Raw genomic sequence first — 20,933 nt, forward strand, 5'->3', positions numbered from 1 at the left:
CAGGAGCAGAAAGGAGCAGAGAATAATCAATTTTCCCCAGCTCCTGATTGAACCATCATGTTTCTCCTTATCTCTGGTATTACTGCGGTGGTGAAATCAATACGTGGGGCTGATTAGCTGCTGTAGCTGTCTTTAGCCAGGAGCGGAGAACGCTTGTACCGCCGTCACTCACCATTACTTTGGCAGAGCCGAACAGATAGGGGAGGACTTTTTCTTTGCTCTAAGGAAATTTTAGGGTTTTTTGTGTTTGACTGGAGGAGCAAGACTTTTAAAGTGTCGGTTATTTTCTTTCAATTCCAGATGATGAATTATGATGTGATCATTTTTCTTCACCAAGGGAACAGAAATCAATCGCCATTGGTATTGATCTGACATGGGTCAAAGATGGGTTACACATATCTGTCCCTGTATGCATTCATTTAAGACACCTAATTAATTTAGTTAATCTCCAGTTTCAGTCTAGATCTTACAACCAAAGAGCCTTGTTTTAATGGCAAAAGGTGTGTGAGAGAGGAAGGTGCACGGCAGTTTAGGATCCTAAATGTGTCTCAGTGATTGTAGTATAAAGACAACTGTGTCTGAAAGGTCTAGCCACTGATTAACCAGTATTCATGGTTACCATTACACCATTAAGACAAAAGAACACTCCAAGCAACTTGGAGAAAAGGTTAATAAAACTTGTAAGTCTGGGGATGGATGCAGTCACTCCCTTTTAATCACCTAAGTTCAGTGAATGTGTCTCAGTGACTGTAGTGTAAAGACGCCTGTGCCTGGAAGGTCCAGTCACTGCTGAATTAGTATTCATGGCTACCATTACACCATTAAGACAAAAGAACACTCACTCAAAACATTATTGAAAAGTAGAAGTCACAAAACATCTCCAAGGCTTTGGGCATCCCCCAGAGTTCAGTTAAATCCATCCCATGTGTGAATCTACCTAGATCAGGCCGTCCTCACAAACCGAGTGGGCGTGCAAGAAGGAGACTAGTGAGAGAGGCCACTGAGGCCCCATCCACACGGAAATGAATTCAGGTGTAAATGCAAAAGTTTTATGTTATGTTAAATTAACATGACTTCAATAGAAAACGTTTGAGAAAAGGCAGAGGCTTTGAAAGAAACTCGGAGTGTGGTTGGATGAACGTTCTGTCAGTCACATCTCTACGGGCCAATCAGAGCAACAAAACATGTGATGAAGCCGCTATCGAGCTGTGCGGAGAACAACCAGAAGGACAACTAGAACAAAGTTTGTGTCAGTTTTCTGTGATCTTCTTCTTCTCCTTTGGTGCATTTTCGAGGCAGCTTTACAGCGCCACTTACAGGCTTGGCATATGCACTACAACGTTTTCAGTCGTTTCAGTGGTTCCTGAAATGACTCCGTCTTTACGGAAAACTTTTTCAGAATGAAACAGCAATATATCGTTTTTCGTCTCTGTGTGGACGGAGCCCAAGACACCTATGACTACTCCGAAGGAGTTCCAAGCTTCAGCAGCTGAGATGGGAGAGACTCTGCAGACAACAACTGTTGGCCGGGTTCTTCACCAGTCAAAGCTTGATGGGAGAATGGGAAAGAGAAAACTCTGATTCAATCTGGACTAGAGTTCACCAAAAGGCATGTGGGAGACTCCATGGTCAAGAGGAAGAAAGTTCTTTGGTCTGATGAGACCAAAATGGAGCTTTTTGACCCTCAGATGAGATGCCAAACACACTGACATCACCACAAACACACCATCCCCACTGTGGAGCACAGTGGTGGTAGCATCATGCTGGTGGGATGCTTCTCAGCAGCCGGTAGAGGTAAAGGTAGAGGCTGATATGAATGTAGCAAAATATATGAAAATCAGACTCAGAGCTGTGATTGCAGCCAAAGGTGACTACTAAATACTGACTGAAAGAGGGTGAATATTCATGCAGACTACAGATTTTTATTTAATTGGCATTACTTTGTAGAAATCTGTATTCACTTTCACAATAAAGAGTTTTTTTTAAATACTTTTTTTGTCAAAAAAGGTAAATTATATTGTCCATGATTGATTTATAACATCAATAAAAGACCAAATACTTTTTTTATCAGCACCACATAGCCTTAAATCAATGCACTTAACACACTTATGATTATCATTATTCAGTTTGAATCCCTAGATTGACTGTGGTTCGAGTTTTTCTTGATAAAACGTGATAAATATGCAGAAAATCCTTGACTCTTCACACAGAAACAGAAAACCCCCAAATCCACAGCTCCACAGCTAGCAAGAAAAAGAAATCAATGCCAATTCAGATTGGCCCAATGAGCTGTGACAGAGGCTGCTGATTGGATAAGCATCAGTGATGTGCTGGAGGCAATGTTTGGGAAGTGTGTGTTTGTGTGCAGTAGTAAGTCATTGTGGATGGATTTTACATCGTCTGTTTCCCTCCCTCATTATCAGCTCCATTTGTTCTGCTCAGAGCAAACCGCTCGCTCTACAATCATGTAAACACAATAACTATTATTATCATTTAAGATATTTTATTGCTGTTTATAAAAGTCAGGATGCTTCCTTTGTTAACACTTAAACTCGCACTGCAATTTACCTCACTTCTGTTCCTCTATCAGAGCTTTAACTGGTTTTAAAGTCACTTTTCATACAGTAAATATAAAGTCGACTCACTCCTGAAGGCATATCTAGTCTTTGTGAGGCCTAGACAAATCATTTCAGAAGTTTTATCACAATAAACATGAACTATAATCTGTCCATTTCCACTGATCATTCAGTGGGACTATCTTTCTTCAGCTGGATCCGGAGATGTGATGAAGGTGGAGGGAATGATAAACAGTTCTCAAATACTGGTCATTTGATGGGCCCTCTCCAGGTGTGATTTATTGATGATATCATGCATGTGTGTTGGATCAGTAGCATTGGTTTTAGCATCCTAGCTAACAGTTACTTCCTCTTGGAGCTGAAAAGTGCGTCCAACTATTATGAGGTTCTGATGTTTCCATCACGGTTGAAGCCCACTTTCTGTACACTATTAACACTTCTTTTGCAGCTTTGAACTGCTGTTTCACCAATTTCCCACCACTTTTGTCCCCTTTTTACAACCACATTTTACCATTTTTTTACTGTAAGCCCACTGTGGTAAAATATCTCACCTCATGTGCACATTTGCACTAATTCATCTATTTAATGTATCTCAAATACTGAAAGAAAGCTCACTGTGGTAAAATGCCTCATCTCATGTGCATATTTGCAGCAATAAATCTATTTAATGAAACTCAAATACTATAAGAAAAATCACTGTGGGAAAATGCCTCACCTCATAGTTGCACCAGTTAGTCTATCTATCGTAACTCAAATAGTGTAAGAAAACTTACTGTAGTAAAATGCCTCACCTCAAATGCAGATTTGCAGCAATAAATCTATTTAACTCAAATAATGTAAGCCCACTGTGGTAAAATGCCTCAACTCATGTGCACATTTGCAGCAATTCACTTATTTTATGAAACTCAAATATTGTCACATAGCTTACTGTGCTAAAATGCTTCACCTCATATTTGCACCAATTAGTCTATTTTACGTAACTCGAATACTGTAAGAAAGGTCACTGTGGTAAAACAACTCACCTCATGTGCACATTTGCACTAATTAATCTATTCAGTGTAACTCGAATACTGAAAGAAAGCCCACTGTGGTAAAATTCCTCACGTCATATTTACAGCAATTAGTCTATTTAATGTTACTTAAATACTGAAAGAAAGCTCACTGTGGTAAAATACCTCACCTGATATTCATATTTGCACTAACTGATCCATTTACTGTAACTCAAATACTGTCAGAAAGCTCACTGTTGTAAAATTTCTCACCTCAAATGCACATTTGCACGATAAATCTATTTACTTTAACTCAAATACTGTCAGAAAGCTCACTGGGGTAAAATGCCTCACCTCATATTTGCACCAATTATTCTATTTCATGTAACTCAAATACTCTGAAAAAGCTCACTGTGATAAAATACCTCACCCAGTATTCATATTCATATACACGGTTGCACTAATTAGTCTATTTACTTCTAATCAAATACTGCAAGAGGGCTCAATGCAAACATGCAATGGATATGTGAAAGAAGCTATCTGACGTGTTACTTTTCAGCATCAGGGTTATAGATACCGGGTATTGCAGCCTGCTCATATCAGAACCAGAGCATATTTGCCCTCAGTTATAAGTCCTTCCAATATTTACCAAGCTTAATAGTAGCACTGGTTTATATTTAAAGAGGCATTTTGGTGTAATACATTAATATCCTCTATGTTCAGCCAAATCACACTGTAAAGTGAAATATTAGCAGCTGTAGCTGAGGCCATTAACTTGAATTACATACAGTAAATGGTATCTCCAGCAATGATTTATAGCTTTAAATAAGGCTGGTCCCAGTGTAAAGGATTACATATGCATCATTTTAGTGCTTATGATCTGTAATTCATCACTGAAGATATGACATGCTGGCGTTTTTATTAAAATACAGCCATATAGACTCTAAACCCTCTTCTTCTCTATGTAGAGTGTATTTTAAGACCACTCTAGAGTATGTTTGACGAGGTGCTCTTCAGAAATACCTGCAGCTGAGATAAATGTTTAGACCCTCTGTATGTTTGACAGATCAGCAGGAGAGAACGACCTAACCTAGAAAAATGGATGAGTCGAGAAAAACCATAGATTGTATACATCATCTTAAAGGTCTGAGCCAGTGTGTTATATCTGAAATATGTGTGCAGGTACTTTTATAGAAAGTGCACTTTATCATTGATAAGTATGATCGATCATCCTTCCTCCGGCCCTCTTTTCACCGACTTCTCCCGGCTTTATTACAAACTCTGTGTTTGATGGGGAAACTCACAGGCAGTGTACCACAGTCCTCCCATCTCCGCCGTCGTACTGCTCCTGCCACTTCGCCAGCCTCCTGACCAGCTGCAGGATGGAGCGTTTGGAGAGGGGCGTGTCTCTGTACGCCGGCCAGCCGATGAACTGGAAGTGCTGCACCAGGCGGTAACCGTCCTGAGGCTGCAGAGAGAAGAAGAGGTGTGAAAATAAAGATTTTATCTCCAAAGATTTCATCGACACAATCGGCATCAGGCGGTTCCTCCATAGGGAGGGTCGAAACGGGGGAGCGCAAGTGAAACAGCTTCCAAGGGTGTCATGAGTGCAGCCCTTTAAAATACGTACAAACAACTTTGGCTGTAAAGAGAGCTGTGGTCGTTTTATTCTCTTTGCCAGAGGGTCAGCTGTTATCAATCCTGGGATCTGTTTTACAAGGAAATTATGGCAACTCATATTCAAATAAAAGGAAGAAATGCACAGCTTTAATCAGAATTCATTTCCCACTTTATTCACTGCAAACGCTTAATAATGCAGAATTAAACCCAATTTAGGCTGGGTTTTTTTTTCAATGCATGACCACAGTATTCGTGGTCGTTGCTTCATAATGAGACAAACAGAAACAATAACAGACAATTGTATCCACTTTTTGCAAAGAAACAACAATTACACTCATAATCAGAGTTTATTAAAGAAATATTTCTACAGTTTTTGGCCCTGGTACCGTTGGTCTTTGAGCAGAACCCACACAGAAAAAAACTGAAAGATTGAAGTTTCCACCATTTAAAGCCAAACACAATAGCCCAAACCACAAGTTTTATTAGCAAAAAACCTTGGTATGTTTGAGTGAACCTAGTTTTAATTTTAATAGCAAAAATGGGTGAAAAGTTACCAGAAATGAGTTACAGATGGCAAAAAATTACAAAAAAAAGCAAAAACATGGCAAAATAATGAGTGTAAAAGTTACTTAAATGGGCAAAAATGTAGGAAAAATGGTCAAAAGCAGCAAAGAGTGGCAAGAATGCTGAAAACAGTGGTATTTAATGGCAATATGCAGCTTAAATGGGCAAAAAATTGCAAAAAAAAAGGGAAAAAATTGCAAATAACAAAAAGCAGTATAAAAGAGGCCAAAAACTGGTGGCCAAAATGAGAGAGAAGTAGAAAAAAGTGGGCAAAAGTGGGCTTGAAGCAGTTAAAAGTGGCAAAAACATTGAAAAAATTTGACAAAGCATTGAAAATGGGTGATGGAAATATATAGACAAAAAATACAGGTTGAAAATTAAAGCCAACTGTATTAATGTGGGGATTCAAACTGATTAATGTGACTTGCAATGGATGATATCTGAGGTCAAAGTTTCCCTTTTTAAAGGTTTTCTGGAGGAATAATATTTCAAATTTAGACATAAAAGAGCCACAAATCATCATGTGGCCATGCGTTGAGTATCACTGCTCTAAAGGATGACACCATTAAAGGCAGAGGATGGAATGTTGGTGAAGCTGGGGATGTTGGGTCATGATTTCTGATTCCTTTAGAGAAAGCTTTAATGTTTTGATGCTCTGTCTTGCCTGATATTTGGATCATTACATTCGATGTTATTCTTTTTAAAAGAAAAAAAGCCATTGTCATCATTGGGTAGCCCTTTTAAACCTGCCAGAGTGCTGATGCTCTGATTTGCATATCTAAATTTAATCCCAAGTAGAATTGCAACCAAATAAGACAGAGCAATAATTATTTTTGCAAAAAAAAAAAAGAAAAAAAAAAAAGAGAGCGAGAGGAGGAACATCAACAGATCACACATTCAGTGAGTCCCAGAGTTCTGTTTTCTTCCAGAAATATCCTTCCATCTTTTTGCCGAAATGTAGCAAAAAGTGCACACATCAAACACATTAAACTATAATCCAGACCGCTGCCTTTCACAGCACTTCCTGCTTTATGAGTATGTGATGATGTTTTGTCTGCACAAGACTATGGTGTTGTTTTCTTTCTGCAGGCCACGAGTCAAAATTGTTGTTTTAACACGGTCTTCTGTAAACATACATATGCTCAAAAGTATCTGGCACACTCAGAGATTTGATTGCACTGCTATAATTAGTTTCTTTTTTCTAAACATGCTGTCTTTTTGCAAATAGAGCACTATTTTATTTTATTTTGCCTTCCATGGTTCGTCATTAAGGGTTAATTTGTCGAATAAAATCCAGATTACAACATATGTAGCTGTTGAGGAATGCAACATTCTACTGAATGCCATATATATATATGGACTATTCTGGAAAAAATGAACAAAAACAGCATAGGCATAATAATTTGGAACATGTGTATGCATAAAATGCACATCATTTAAATAGAAAACATGATGTATTTATGCTATTTTTCACTTTCTCTGCAAAACTTTTAATTTAGCATCAGATTACTGCGATGATCCAATTAATGTTGCACTTTGCAGCATTTTTGTAAAATGCAATCAACTTTTAAAGTCATGGTTATCATTAGAGAACATCCAACTACTGACACAGGTCCTTCTTTGTTAATAATTAGTCTCGGTAGTTAGGAACAGGCTGGACTGAGCCTGAAATAGAACTGCTCTTTTAGTTCTTTTAGCACAATTTGTCAGAGCTGTGTCTGTGTGTTTGTGGGGGTGGAAAGGGAGCTTGAAAAGTTCTGTTTTGGAGAAAAAACACAGCTTGCACTGTAGCCGCTCGGGTAACTGAGTCCTGGTTTAGAGGGAACCAGAGAGAAAACATTTGTATAGTAAAAGGTGGTGCAATAATAACAGGACATTTAAAAAAATCTGTATACCCTTAACGGCCACTTCCATCTTTCCTCCTCTTGTTCCTCTCCTCATCTCATTTCCTCCTCCATCCGTGACGCTCCGACTCCAGAGCTTCCCTATCGTCTGCATGCTCCTATAGCACTTAGTGAACTCCCCACTACCTTACTCTCTATATTCTGGCTCCCTCTCTCTCCACACCTTTCAAACACATCACCGGTGTAGCGTGAAATGGCTCATATCATCGCCACAACAGCACATCTCACACTGTGAGAGCAGCTCCAGCCTCGCTGAGTCTGTACGGCCAACCGCTAAGCCATCAAATGAGAAGAGAGAGAGTGAAAGAGCAGGATGGAGAAAAGCTCAGAGAGAGCAAATGGAAATAGACAAAGAAGAAAATTGAAAGGAAAGAAAAGCAGAATGAGTGAGTAAAGAAATGGAGAATAAAAAGTTTGAAATGAAAATGAAGAGAGAGAAGTCAGAGAAAGGGAGGAGAAATTTGAAGCCAGGTCTGCTTTAAAAAGAAGGAGAAAAAAGGAGGAGAGATGCATGTGAACGTGGTCCTGGTTGAAAATGTCGAAGTGCATATGCATGTGTGCAGACCAAGCAGCGAATCAGCCTGACAGTGACGGCAGGTTTTTTGGTATTTTGGGCGGTGGATGCCAACTGCCTTGGGCCACACGACTAAAAACATTTCATCTGCCGTGAAATTGAATTAAACATCGTGAGGCATTGTCTTTGTTGAGCTGATTTCTGTTGCTTTAGGGAGGCGGCTTTGTTCAGAAATGAGAAGTGATGGGAGCACAACGGGGATCAGACACACGAAGAGTGCTTCACGCATTTCTTTTTTTTACTAAATGAGACCATCACTGGGACGAGTGGGGACACTCTTTAAGCTTCTGCACACCAGATGCAGCCTTTTATCGGTGACTCACATGTGTTTGGTAATTTTCAAGCCTGTAGTCAATGAGTGGAAGCTTTCACACTAGCAATGCAATATCAGGGACCTGAAGGGTCGTCTGGGTACTGGGTGAGGGTCTGCAGCTGCAGCAGGAGGGGGGTTATCATTCAGTTCAGGGCTACTCTTGCATTTAACTGATCTCTATTGTAGCCTAAAAGTCTTTCAACCCCTCACGCTCTTATTTTTAACCCTTCAGTCTCTCCTGGTATTGCTGTCTTAAAAAGCTTGTAAAACATCAGCCCTGTGGTGCACAATCAAGCTCTTAAAAATAATTTTTTAGGGACAACCTGGGATTTAAGATTATGGAAATAAAACCCAAAGATTTTTCTATGCAATACACAGTTAACAATAATCACTACAAATGTTTTGGACAAACTTGTTCTCCCATTTATAGGGGGGCAAAAAGTGGAAGAAAGATCAGTCTGTGACAAAATTAGTCTTCAAAATATTCAAACATTTACAAAAAAAGTCCTTGTGCTTCATTGTATTGCCAGGATTCGAGCCAGTATTGAAGGTAGTTCCTGTCTGCAGAGACACATAGGGCCATATCACAAGCTCTAAGGGCCACATCAAAGACTCTGAGGGCCACATCACAGGGTCTGAGGGCCAAATCACAGACTCTGAGGGCCACATCCCAGACTCTGAGGGCCACATCACAGACTCTGAGGGCCACATCACAGGGTCTGAGGGCCACATCACAGACTCTGAGGGCCACATCACAGACTCTGAGGGCCACATCACAGACTCAGAGGGCCACATCACAGGGTCTGAGGGCCACATCACAGGCTCTGAGGGCCACATCCCAGACTCTGAGGGCCACATCACAGACTCTAAGGGCCAAATCACAGACCCTTAGGGCCACATCACAGGGTCTGAGGGCCAAATCACAGACCCTTAGGGCCACATCACAGGGTCTGAGGGTCACATCACAGACTCTGAGGGCCACATCACAGGGCCTGAGGGTCACATCACAGGGTCTGAGGGCCACATCCCTCTCTATCTTTACCTACCCTTCATCTGATCTTAGTTCTGATTTTGTGAATGAGAATTCATGCATCTTTGAAAAACCTTGCATGATTGAACCCTAATCAGGAGCCTCCATGACTTTTAAAAAACATAGAAATACTTGTTTGATGTCCCACTGTGTCAGAGTATGTTCATATAAAGGCTGCAGCAGGAAGAGTCTGAAGAAAACCCCCTGCTGTGCATCATTCATGTAGTGGTTAAAAACCTTAAACCACTGCCAAACTCCACAAGTATGAAGCATAAGGTATGAGCGTACCCTGGCCATGTTGCAGATCCTGAAGATCCTGTTGATGATGTCTTCATCGATGTCTGCAGATATGAACTCCACCTGGATCGGACCGTAGCAGCACGAGCTCTTCTCTGGCCAGTACTGCATACACAACTGAGGAAGACAGAGAGGAAACTGAGTCAACATTTATGTCTTTAAACAGAAAAACACAATCAGAGGAATGTTTTCATACAGCCTTGAATCATTGATTATGTAGTTTTATCACCTCTGTGGGTGGATGTGAACTCCATTTTTATATTCTAATGAATTTACCCAAAGACCTGAAAAAGTAGTATAATATTTTATGATGGATTATAAAAAGACAGAACCCTCTTTGCACAAAGCAGCATATGAAATCAAGAATTTCACTTGCTAATTTTTCCATTTCCACACCTGCATCACAAACAAGAGGAATTATGCCAAGTACATTTTTAAGCAGCTTTTATCCTCTTCAAAAGCCAGGTGTGAGAGCTGAGAATCCAGCTCTAGTTTCCAATCAACCCTGACGAAATGAGCCAAACTTAGAGGGGCTTTCACACCTCCATGGATTGGAGAAGTTGCTCTGAGACAAGGGGGGGGTTAAGACTTTGACCTGGTCCGTTTAGACGGATGTAAAGACAGAAATCAGATTGTTATAGGACAAAACATGAGAGCAGAGATCATTGGGAAGAGGGGGTCTATGTTTGACTTCAGTCAGATTCTGGTGTTTACAGTGAGAATGCAATCACTGGTTGACTCATCAAACTGCAGTGTTAGCAGGAGCGGCAGCAGCAGAAAAAGTGGTGATAATTCAGCAACTGATTACAAAAAAAACCAAACAGTTTTTCATCCAGTGGAGTCGTTGCAACACTATCAGTGCACTAACACATCTAGCTGTAGGTTAACCGCTCAAGACTGCATGTACGTGTGAGGACGAAACATTTGGCTTTCCTTCAAGGAAGTCACATCATCTGCAGTTAGAATATTTGGGATAATTGTCTTGAATTTCCAAAGAAGTTTAAGTAGTTTCCATGGAATGTATGGGGAATTTCAATGGATATTTTTGGGATATAGTTGCATATTTTGGAGTTTTGGTTTGGAAGGGATTTGCTTGGGAATTTTCAGTTACTTTTATCTTGGATTTTTTTAATTATTTTTTATTTTTGTTGGAATTTGGGGAATTTATTTGTAAATATTTGGGAATTTGGTCTAAAGACTTTTGGAGGAACATCTTTGACATTTACCTGAATTTTCCTGAAAATTTCAGGGATTTGTTTTTATGTTTGGGGGGAATTTGGGGGGGCATTTTCCATGAAATTTTTGGGTAATGTATTTTTAAATACTTGGGAAATTGTTTGGAATTTATCGTAGGAATGTGCTTTGAAATTTGGGGGAATTTTGGAGACAATTTCATTTAATTATTCAAGTTTTTTTTTTAGAAAGTTTGACTGAAATATTTCTGAAATATTTCAGGAAATCTGCTTTTTTTTAATGTCAAATGAATATTTGGGCAGCACAGCGGTGCAGGGGTAGGCGCTGTGGCTTCACAGCAAGAAGGTCGCTGGTTCACTTCCCGGTCAGGGCCAGGGCCTTTCTGTGTGGAGTGGGTTCTTTCCGGGTATTCCGGCTTCCCCCCAACACCAAAAACATGCTCATTAGGTTAACTGGTGACTCTAAATTGCCCATAGGTGTGAATGTGAGCATGCCTGGTTGTCTGTCTCTATATGTCAGCCCTGCGATTGACTGGTGACCAGTCCAGGGTGTACCCCACCTCTCGCCCAATGACAGCTGGGATAGGCTCCAGCCCCGCGCAACCCAGAACGGAATAAGCGGTATAGAAAATGGATGGAATATTTCAGTATTTTTAAGTTGAGGAAGGGGGTATGAGGTATGTACCTGTAGTAGCGGTATTAGCCTCCAATAATTTCAGTGAGGATTGTTCTTTTAAGAAGGACTCGCTGCTTTTACCAGCCAGGAAGCTAGGCTCCCCAGAATTTAGTGAACTTTTGGTAAAAATGGGCTGCAAACAATGTTGGCTCAAAAATGTGCACTTTAAAAAAATAAGGTTTTTTACTATCCAGAAAGCCTCTGTGTTATCGCTGTTTTGCAATGCAAAAGCATGTAACCAGTAGTCAAAGTCTTCATTGCAAGAGAGAAAATAAAATGCTTTCAGAGTTTTCATGAGTGTGTACGTTTGAGCCGACATTGTTTTGTGGCCCCTTTTTTCCTAGAAACTCAGTAAAATCTGGGTAGAAACTGTACCCATCTGTATAGCCTAGCTTCCTGCACACTGAAGTCACCAGAACCTAAAGCCACAGCTGCTACTACGTACAAAAAGTTCCAGAATAAAGGCATCCTTGGCCACAAGGAGTACAGGAGGCTGATCAAGGAGAAGTGAGCCCTGTGGCTCTGTAAGCTTTCCTCTGCAGATAAAACCTTTTCATCCTGCCTTGGCTGTACTCCAATTCCTCTCTTGTGGTCTGCTGTCCCTGATCATTCTTTAATGCTCAAGCAAGTACCTCTACAAGTATACAGGCCTGAGTGCGGCATGTTTGCAGTCACATGGACGACAAGGAACTGGACTTTGGGCTCAAGTTTACTCAGACCCAAGGTCCAGCCTCCTATGGGGCTTTTCTTTGACATTGAGCGGTTTGGTGCTACTTGGTTTGAGTCGGCGCAGCAGCACCAGAACAGAATGGGATTTGCTTTTCCACCACAACCGAGCTACCCGTTTGAGGGCGTGTCCAGATCTGATAAGGTGGAGTCGATGATGTTGAATAGCTGCGCTTCTGTAAGCACTGAGTTGGTTATTGTTTCTTCGTCTTCTTCTATTAGTTATCTGGCAGGAATTTCAAAGTTTGGTGCAGCGGTTGCAACTTAAACTCGCCTGCGAGACGTCCCAAAATGATACAAACATCACTGTGGCGTGCTAGGACGCCTACTCTGCTGATGGAAAAGTAAACCAGCACAGCTTGGTTTGGATTGACGCAGCCAGAAGTCATAATGGAAAAGCCCCACTAGTGTGAAAGCACCTTAGATCTTTCTTCAGGCTTTCCCTTAACTGCAGGATTTCATCACGTGTTTGTGGTTTTCAACACCTTAACGGTGATATCTCTGCTTGTTTTTACTGAATGCATCTTAATGTCTGCCTGCAGGCATTTTGCAACCCTTGTTTTGAAAGGGGCTCTATAAATAAAGCTATTTCTATTGTTATAATGACGTAAGGTGGTGCTTTAGCACAGAAAACAATACAGATTGCAGTGTATGCACAAAACACCCCAAGGGACAATGCAACACTTTCTTGTTTACAATCTGAATCAGAGCAAAGCTAATGAGCAATAGGTGTGAAAACACCTCTAATCTGTGTTTGTGTTTGATTGCATGAGCCTCTGCTGCTCGTGTTGCTTTATCTCGTCTGAAACTTTCTCAGAAGTTGTCCAAGTTTGGCACATTTTGTGAGACTGTAACCTTGTACATGCTTCCGTCGATGACAAGAGGAAATGTTGGTCAATAATCTTGCATTTCAGATTTGCAGCGTCCATGAATTGCTAATACAAATATAAATGAGGAAAGTTTTTCTTCCTCCTGCTGGTAAGTTTTTCTGGTCAGAGGTCTGGTTTTACAAAACTGTGAGTAAAACTTTCTCAGTCGGTGAGCTGAAAAAAGAAAAACCCAAGGACTGTCGATGCACATTCACATTTATAGAAACAGTCTCCCAGTGTATTGATCAGGTGATGTGATGTTCCAGTCGATGGGTCAGCTCCTGGCTGTCTGCTCTTTTTCTCAAGCCCAGTTAGCCAAAAGCATGAGGAGCGTTGGGAACACAGGTGTGTGCTCATACCTGCGCTGCATCCATCTCGTTCAGCATCACTATGGACGAGCAGTTGTAGTCGAACACCAGTCTCCAGAAGTCGCCCATGGTGTTTGGCAAAGGATGCTGGGTAACGATGAAGGCCGCTGGCTGTTTGTGGCTCTGGTGTGTCAGGATGGAGCAGAAATAACAAAAACAGTGAGGAGAAGGAGTAAAAACAATGCTAGGAGAAGAAGATTCTGCACAGGTCAAAACAGACAGGGTCAAACGGGGAAAAAGGTACTGATTACCCGGGCCCATAGTAAGAAGGGAACCTTGAAAAGCCCACAATTAAAAGTGTGATTTTATTTACTCTTCTTAGCATTTAGAACAGCATTTCTCAACCCTGCTAAACCGAAGAGCCAAATTGTTGAAAAATCATTTGCAAGAGCCACAATGTAGGTGGTGAAAAGTGGAAATTACTACATAGGGGTGGCAAAAGTAGTCAAAAAGCTGCAAATGCTGGGAGAAAACTGGCTCAAAATGGACAGAATGTGGCAAAAATGGGTGGGAAGTGATCAAAAAATAAGTTAAAAGTGGCAAAAAATTGTCTTAAAGTGGCAAAAATCTGAAAAAGGTGGGAAAATGGGCAAAAAATGGCATTTAGTTGCAAAAGGCAGCTTAAATGGGTTAAAAAAAGGAAAAAAGGGGCAAAATAGTGTAAACACTGAGGGAAAAGTGGCAAAAAAGGGTGGAAAGTGGCAGAAATTGGTGAGAAGTAGCAAAAACATCGCCCAAAGTTGTGTAAAAACTGACTAAAACGGGTAAAATTAAAAAATAAAAAGTGGAAAAATGGGAACTAATTGGGAATTTAACTGCAAATGGCAGCTTAAATGGGTGAGAAGTGGCAAAATTGTCAAAAAGGGGCAAAAATTGCAAAAGCAGGATAAAAGTGTCAAAAATTGGTTAAAAGAAACCAAAAGAAGTATCAAAAATGGGGACATAAAGTGGCAAAAAGAGCAGAAAGTGGAAAAATTGGTGAGAAGTGGCAAAAAAATGAATTACAGTAGGCAAAAGTGGTCTTAAAGTGGCAAAAACATGGCAAAAAAATGAGTGAAAATAGGCTTAAATGGGCAAATATCAGCATAAAAGTGAAAAAAATAAGTTAAAGGTGGCAAAAAAATGTCAAAAAGTGGCAAAAATCTAAAAGGTGGGAAAATGGGCAAAAAATGGCATTAAGTTGTAAAAGGCAGCTTAAATGGGCAAAAGCGTAAAGAAAAAGGGCAAACACTGAGGGAAAAGTGACAAAAATGGGGAGATAAAGTGGCAAAAAAAGGGTGGAAAGTGGCAGACATTGGTGAGAAGTGTAAAAAATGAGTTACAGGTGGCAAAAATGGTCCAAAAGTAGACAAAAATTGTGTGAAAAGTGATTAAAATGGGCAAAAATCAGAAAAAAGTGGGAAAATGGGAATTAATTGGGAATTTAATTGCAAAAGGCAGCTTAAATGGGTGAGAAGTGGCAAAAAAAATGTTACAGGTGGCAAAAATGGTTCAAAAGTGGCAAAAAGGTGGCAAAAATTAGTGAAAAGTGACCTAAATGGGCAATATTCAGCAAAATAGGTGGAAAAATGGGCAAAACACATCAAAGAGTGGCTAGAATGGGAGATAGGTGGCATTTAATTGCAAGAGGCAGCTTAAATGGGTGAAAAGTGGCAAAAAAAGTGGCAAAAACTGCAAGAAGCAGGATAAAACTGTCAAAAAGAAGCGGCAAAAAAGGGAATAAAGTTTCAAATTAAGACACAAAGAGCCACACATGACTCTAGATCCACACGTTGAGTACCACTGGTTTAGTGTCATTATTGAATCAAAAGTGACTAAATTAATCGGTCTACAGACTGAAATTTGTATTAAATAGAATAAAATACAATTCTGTGGGGCCCTGCTACTCCCTTAAAAATGTCCAAATGGTATAGTCCAGTACTGCAAAAAACCAAGTAAATTTAGTAATAATAATGCTCATAAATGGGGAAATTATGGTTCAAAAATACATTAAAATGCAGTTGCTCGGCTAGCTGGTTAAGGGGGGCCCTGTGTAATTTTTTTTTCCCTGGAAACAGACGTCCCTGTTTACTCACATCCATGAGTGCAGCGTTGATGTAGTTGGAGCTCTCTCCGTCCACTGATATGAGGAAGGGAAGGCATCGGTCTGCTGATAAAACATCCAAACTGCGGTTCTTGTCGTGGTTCCTGGGTAGTAAACCCACGCTGCAGTCCTCTGGACGAACTCTAGGGGTCACTATGTTCAACGTCTGATGGATAAAGGCAAAATTACAGCCATTCATTTGGGAAAATATAACATTTTATTGTGTTTTAAAGTGGTAGCACTGGACGAATTAACCAATTTTAGGAAAAGTTGGCCGGCTAGAGCTGCTTAAATGATGCAACATGAGTGGGATGAGCCTTTTTAAAGTTTAATAATGAGAGCGTAAGTATTCTCACCTGGAACTCGTCTTTAATCTGACTGGAGTTGGTCTGTGGGTCCAGTCTGCTGATGTTGTAGTAGATGGCTCTGAAGTCACACACTGGTATGGCTGTATTCCCACATAGACACGCCTCCAAGATGGCATCATGGACGAACACGTACTGCTCCTGAAAAAACAAAACTGTTAAAATATCTTTCATGGAATAAAAATTTGTATCTGTGGAAAAGAAGAAACCCTCAGGAGTGATTGGCTGCAGCCCAGAGACCTCTCTGATAGAGCCTCTCACATAAGGACCTCCAGGAAGCAACCAGAAGCCATGCCAAGGGTTTCTAATTTTCAAAATAAAAGATCAAGTCACATCTTATTTTGTGTTGATTTTGTATCGACATACTCCATATTAAATCATGAGGAAATACTTCTAATTTTAAATAGTTCATTCTAGATGGAACGGGACGCACACCTTCCAGAACTTTTGTCTCTCCCAGGATTCTTGGGGATCATCAGGATGTTTCTAGTCAAATGTGATACGAGCCTTTGTATTATTTTTGGTCAGCAGTGGTTTTGGCCTTGGAACTCTCCCATGATGCCATTTTTGCCCAGTGTCTTTCTGATGGTTTAGTCATGAACTCTGACCTTAACTCACGCCAGTGAGGTCGGCAGTTCTTTAGTTGTTGTTCTGAGTTCTTTTGGGACCTCCTGGATGAGTTGTCCACGCGCTATTGGAGTATTCTTGGTAGGCCAGCCACTCCTGGGAAGTTCACAGTTCACAGTTTTCCCCATTTGTGGATAATGATTAAATGTGTAGAGGGCTGCACGGTGGAGCAGGAGTTAGCTCTGTTGCCTCAAAGCAAGAAGGTCCCTGTTTCACTTCCCGATCAGGGCCTTCCTGTGTGGAGTTTGCATGTTCTCCCTGTACATGTGTGGGTTCTCTCCGGGTCCCACCATCAAAAACATGCTCATTAGGTCAGTTGGTGACTCTAAAATTGGCTGTAGGAGTGAGTTTGAGCGTGCCTGGTTGTCTGTCTCTATATGGAAAATGGATGGATGGCTTAAACGTGTATTCTTCCAGCTGTCTGCCACCTCACAGTTCCAACCATGAACTCATCAGGATGTTTACAGTGGTAAGCAGTTGTTTCATGCTGTTTAAATGTCATTCAGACCTGTGGATTTCCTACTTATACCAACTTCAAGAACATGCTTCTGCATGGGATTCAGACTCTTCATAGAGTTTGTCTAAAATAGACAACTTCTGGCTCTTCTTAGGTAACAATAGTTTTAGCTTCCGCCTCTGTAGTTGATATTTAACTGTGGTATTAGGCATTGCCACCTCTGGGCATTGGATATAGTCTGGCTAAGCTCCTGTACCCACCAACCCTCCTACTTTTTGTCCACTCTGTGCGTGTGAATCATTACTGGTGTGCTGGTTCCCTCTCGGCAGCCTAAAACTGAATTAAAAGGGGGGCAGTGCTTTGCTCTGCAGTGTTTCTGTGCTCTGGATCAAGTGTGCTCTTTGTGCTCCAACGAGCTCACTGGTAAAAGCTTCAGCCAACGTGAGCTCCAGCAGCCCCTGTGCATGCTAATTTACCTCGCTCTCTACCCCTCACACCGTCCTTCCTGGTGCTTTTTATTCCTCCACTTTTATCCCCCCTCACTCTCTCCCACAGTATGTTTGTCTGCTGTCTTGAACCGTTTCTATTTTCTCCCCACTTTATCTCTCTGTCTATTCTCCTCGTCCAATGTTAATTGGTGCCCTTGGAGCAGAGAGGAGAGTTTCAAAAGCATCACTAAAATGTCCTCGCTTGGCCATTAGCTGCTCAAATGACAGACAAAAAAAACACGTAAGCATGCACGTAAACCCACACAGAGAGCACTCGTTCATTCACACATGCCTCCCCGGTGCCTTTTTAAGAGGAATTACTTTGTGTCGTGTGGAGCAGGATTATAATGGCGTCAAGCAGCTTCAACACTGACACAAATTGCTCCTACACATGTTCAAAAGGCAGGGCAGGATGCATTTAGCGTGGTTTCTAGTGCACGCACATAAACACAAAATTAGCTCTCGTGCCGCTGCTGTGGAATAAAATCAGCCAAAGTGCAGCCTGGGTAACTTTCCCGACCTTTAACACTTCTATGACACATTCAGAAGAGCTGTCGGTCTGGAGACGAGGCTGTTTTGCTTTATTCCGCATGAAGCTGACTTTTTGGATATGCTAGGTTTTCATCAGGAGGTACAAATGGAAAGCAGAGGCGGGATGGATTAGGACGGCTTAAGGTAGCTTAGAGACGAAATGAATACTTCTGTTCAGAAATGAAACAGCCAACTTCAGTCTTTAAAAATGAGTGCTAGAACAAAATTAGAACAAATTACAACTAAAATATGAAATAGAGGAAGTAACAGTGCTGACATGAAGACAGAGAGCTCAAGAGGATGGTTCTAAAAGTTAAAGTCCACTTCATTCTCTCCATAGTTGACCATCCAAGACGGCGTTTGGAGGCCCCCAGCAACATCTAAATCTCCAAATAGCCAACCCTACCTCAGTAGCTCTTAGAAGAGAATCACAACTCAAACTTAACCATCCATACATTTTCTATACCGCTTATCCTGTTGGGGTTAGCAGGGGGAGGCTGGAGCCTATCCCACCTGCCATTGGGCGAGAGGCGGTACACCCTTGACTGGTCGCCAGTCCATCACAGAGCTGATTTACTGTATAGAGACAGACAATCAGGCATGCTCACACTCACACCTACAGTCAATTTAGAGTGATCAATTAACCTAATGAGCATGTCTTTGTAGGTGGGGGAAGCCAGAGTACAGTAGATAACCCACGCATGCACAGGGAGAACACTGTAGCGATATAAAGTGATGATAAATAAATATTACATCAAAAAACCTCGTATAGTAGTAATAATAGCAGGGCACCACTTCTTATGCAGATTAGTTATTTAATAACAATTAAAATTGTAATTATTAATTAACTAAATTTTTTAGTTAATTAATTAAACGATCTATTATGAATCAATCTCATATCTCAAGTTATAAGTCCCCATGACAGTGACTCCACTTCCCAGCTTAAAAATGATTTCTGGACAACGACTGACGTTCTCAAGATTTAATATTAAACCACAGAAATACAGTATATATATATATATATATATATATATATATATATATATATGTACCACGCAGTTATTATGAATAAAATGCGAGTAGATAAAACAGGAAATGTGATAATAAGAGTTAATACTGATCTAGTTTGATGGAGACTGGATGACTTGAAAATAAAGAAAAAGATAAATAATGGCGTAGACTTTGGGGATGTAAATTTTGAAATTAGATCTGAATTTATTGATTGTTTTTTATGGAACTGATGGAGACACCGTAGACCCTGTTGAGTTGGATCAGAATCCTACTGTTTGCCGTAGAAGAAGGATGAGGAGATGAACTGTCAAGGAGAAGTGCTGAAAGCCCGGGGCTAACTTTGGTACCAGCTGGGTGGGACCTTTGATTGGCTGAGCTGGTGGGTTCTGCAATGGCGCCAAAGTGGGTCTCTCAGAGGACAGTCTGACGAGCACGGCAAGATGTATCCTTTCCAAGGATTCTGATGGACTCGTCTCATTCCAAAAAAATCTGTTTTTAATTCGTCCAATTAATATCAAATCAATGTCTCAGGACGGTCAACATCACTTTGAGTTGAAGATCACAGTGATGAAGACCTTGATTTGCATAATGCAGTTCTCTGTGAAGTTTACGTCAACACACCTATGACGTCACAGATTTTTTTTTCAGAGGCTCTGCCCTTTCCCAAACACCATCTATGAAAGGTTTTCCAGATGGATGTGTGAAACAAATCCATCTGGCGTGTCAGGTTAGCCAACTGGAGGAACGTCTGACTAAAAAGACTTTCAGTATCGGAGTTACTGTTCTGGATTTAATCTTTAAAGACCCGGGAAAGTCAGCCAAGTTTCAGGCTCACTAGAAAAGGTTCTGCAAGAGCTATGAACATGTGGGGAGCATCATTAGAAAGGCACAACAGAGACCTTCAGAGGGAAAAACAAGTAAGTTCCTATGACTTATGGTTCTAACATTACCAACCAATTTACCAATGGAGTGCCTGTGGCACGGATCTGTACTGCATGTGCTCCAAGGGTTAATACGTGGTACACAAAGATATTATCAACCAATTCTAACCAACGTCACGGGTGTTGGTACCTAAAAAGAAATAACAGTTCTGACTTTAAAACTGTAAGCCAGTTTAAGATCTAACCATCGGGCCCAAACAAGAGTTAATCTTCCAGGGCCAACCAAATCTATCCCCAGTTTCAGCGTTAGCCCAACATGACTTGTTCTGAAGGCGGATGAAGAGACTGTCATATGGTCCATTCTGGTAACCTGACACACCAGATGGATTTGTTTCACACATCCATCTGGGATACCTTCAACGCTAAGCATTTGGGAGAGGGCAGAGGATTTGAAAAAAACTCAGAGTGCGATTGAATGATTGTTCTGTCTGTCACATCTTTACGGGCCAATCAAAGCAACAAAGCACGTGACTGAGGTGCACGTGCACAACTACCAAGGAATAACGCGAACCATGGCGACTGTAGACATGTCAGTACACGACTTTTGTCATTTTTGAAAAGAAAACAACTCACTGCTGTTCTTTGTTCTTCTTTTAACGAAGAAATGTCGTCAAGTTCTGATAAAACTGGCGCTTTAGCAGCATCCACGCTAATCTCTTCCACCATAACCGCACCGGCATCTCGTAGCTGCTTGTTTACGTCACGACTCTGCCGCACCCAAAAGTACTGCC

General features: G+C 40.9%; 1 protein-coding gene across 1 annotated transcript in view; it reads right to left on the reverse strand.

Annotated features, from left to right (window-relative positions):
- Nucleotides 1-20,933, reverse strand: part of ptprt (protein tyrosine phosphatase receptor type T) — a 516,342-nt gene that overhangs the window by 6,450 nt on the left and 488,959 nt on the right. Inside the window, exons 31-35 of the mRNA XM_041782769.1 lie at nucleotides 16,139-16,288; nucleotides 15,775-15,948; nucleotides 13,691-13,822; nucleotides 9,859-9,984; nucleotides 4,870-5,033 (exon numbers count right to left, since the gene is read on the reverse strand). Of these exons, the coding sequence (XP_041638703.1) occupies nucleotides 4,870-5,033; nucleotides 9,859-9,984; nucleotides 13,691-13,822; nucleotides 15,775-15,948; nucleotides 16,139-16,288 (746 nt within the window). The remainder of the gene's footprint in view (nucleotides 1-4,869; nucleotides 5,034-9,858; nucleotides 9,985-13,690; nucleotides 13,823-15,774; nucleotides 15,949-16,138; nucleotides 16,289-20,933) is intronic.

This window comes from Cheilinus undulatus, linkage group 3 (assembly GCF_018320785.1).
Source record: "Cheilinus undulatus linkage group 3, ASM1832078v1, whole genome shotgun sequence".
Classification (NCBI taxonomy): domain Eukaryota; kingdom Metazoa; phylum Chordata; class Actinopteri; order Labriformes; family Labridae; genus Cheilinus; species Cheilinus undulatus.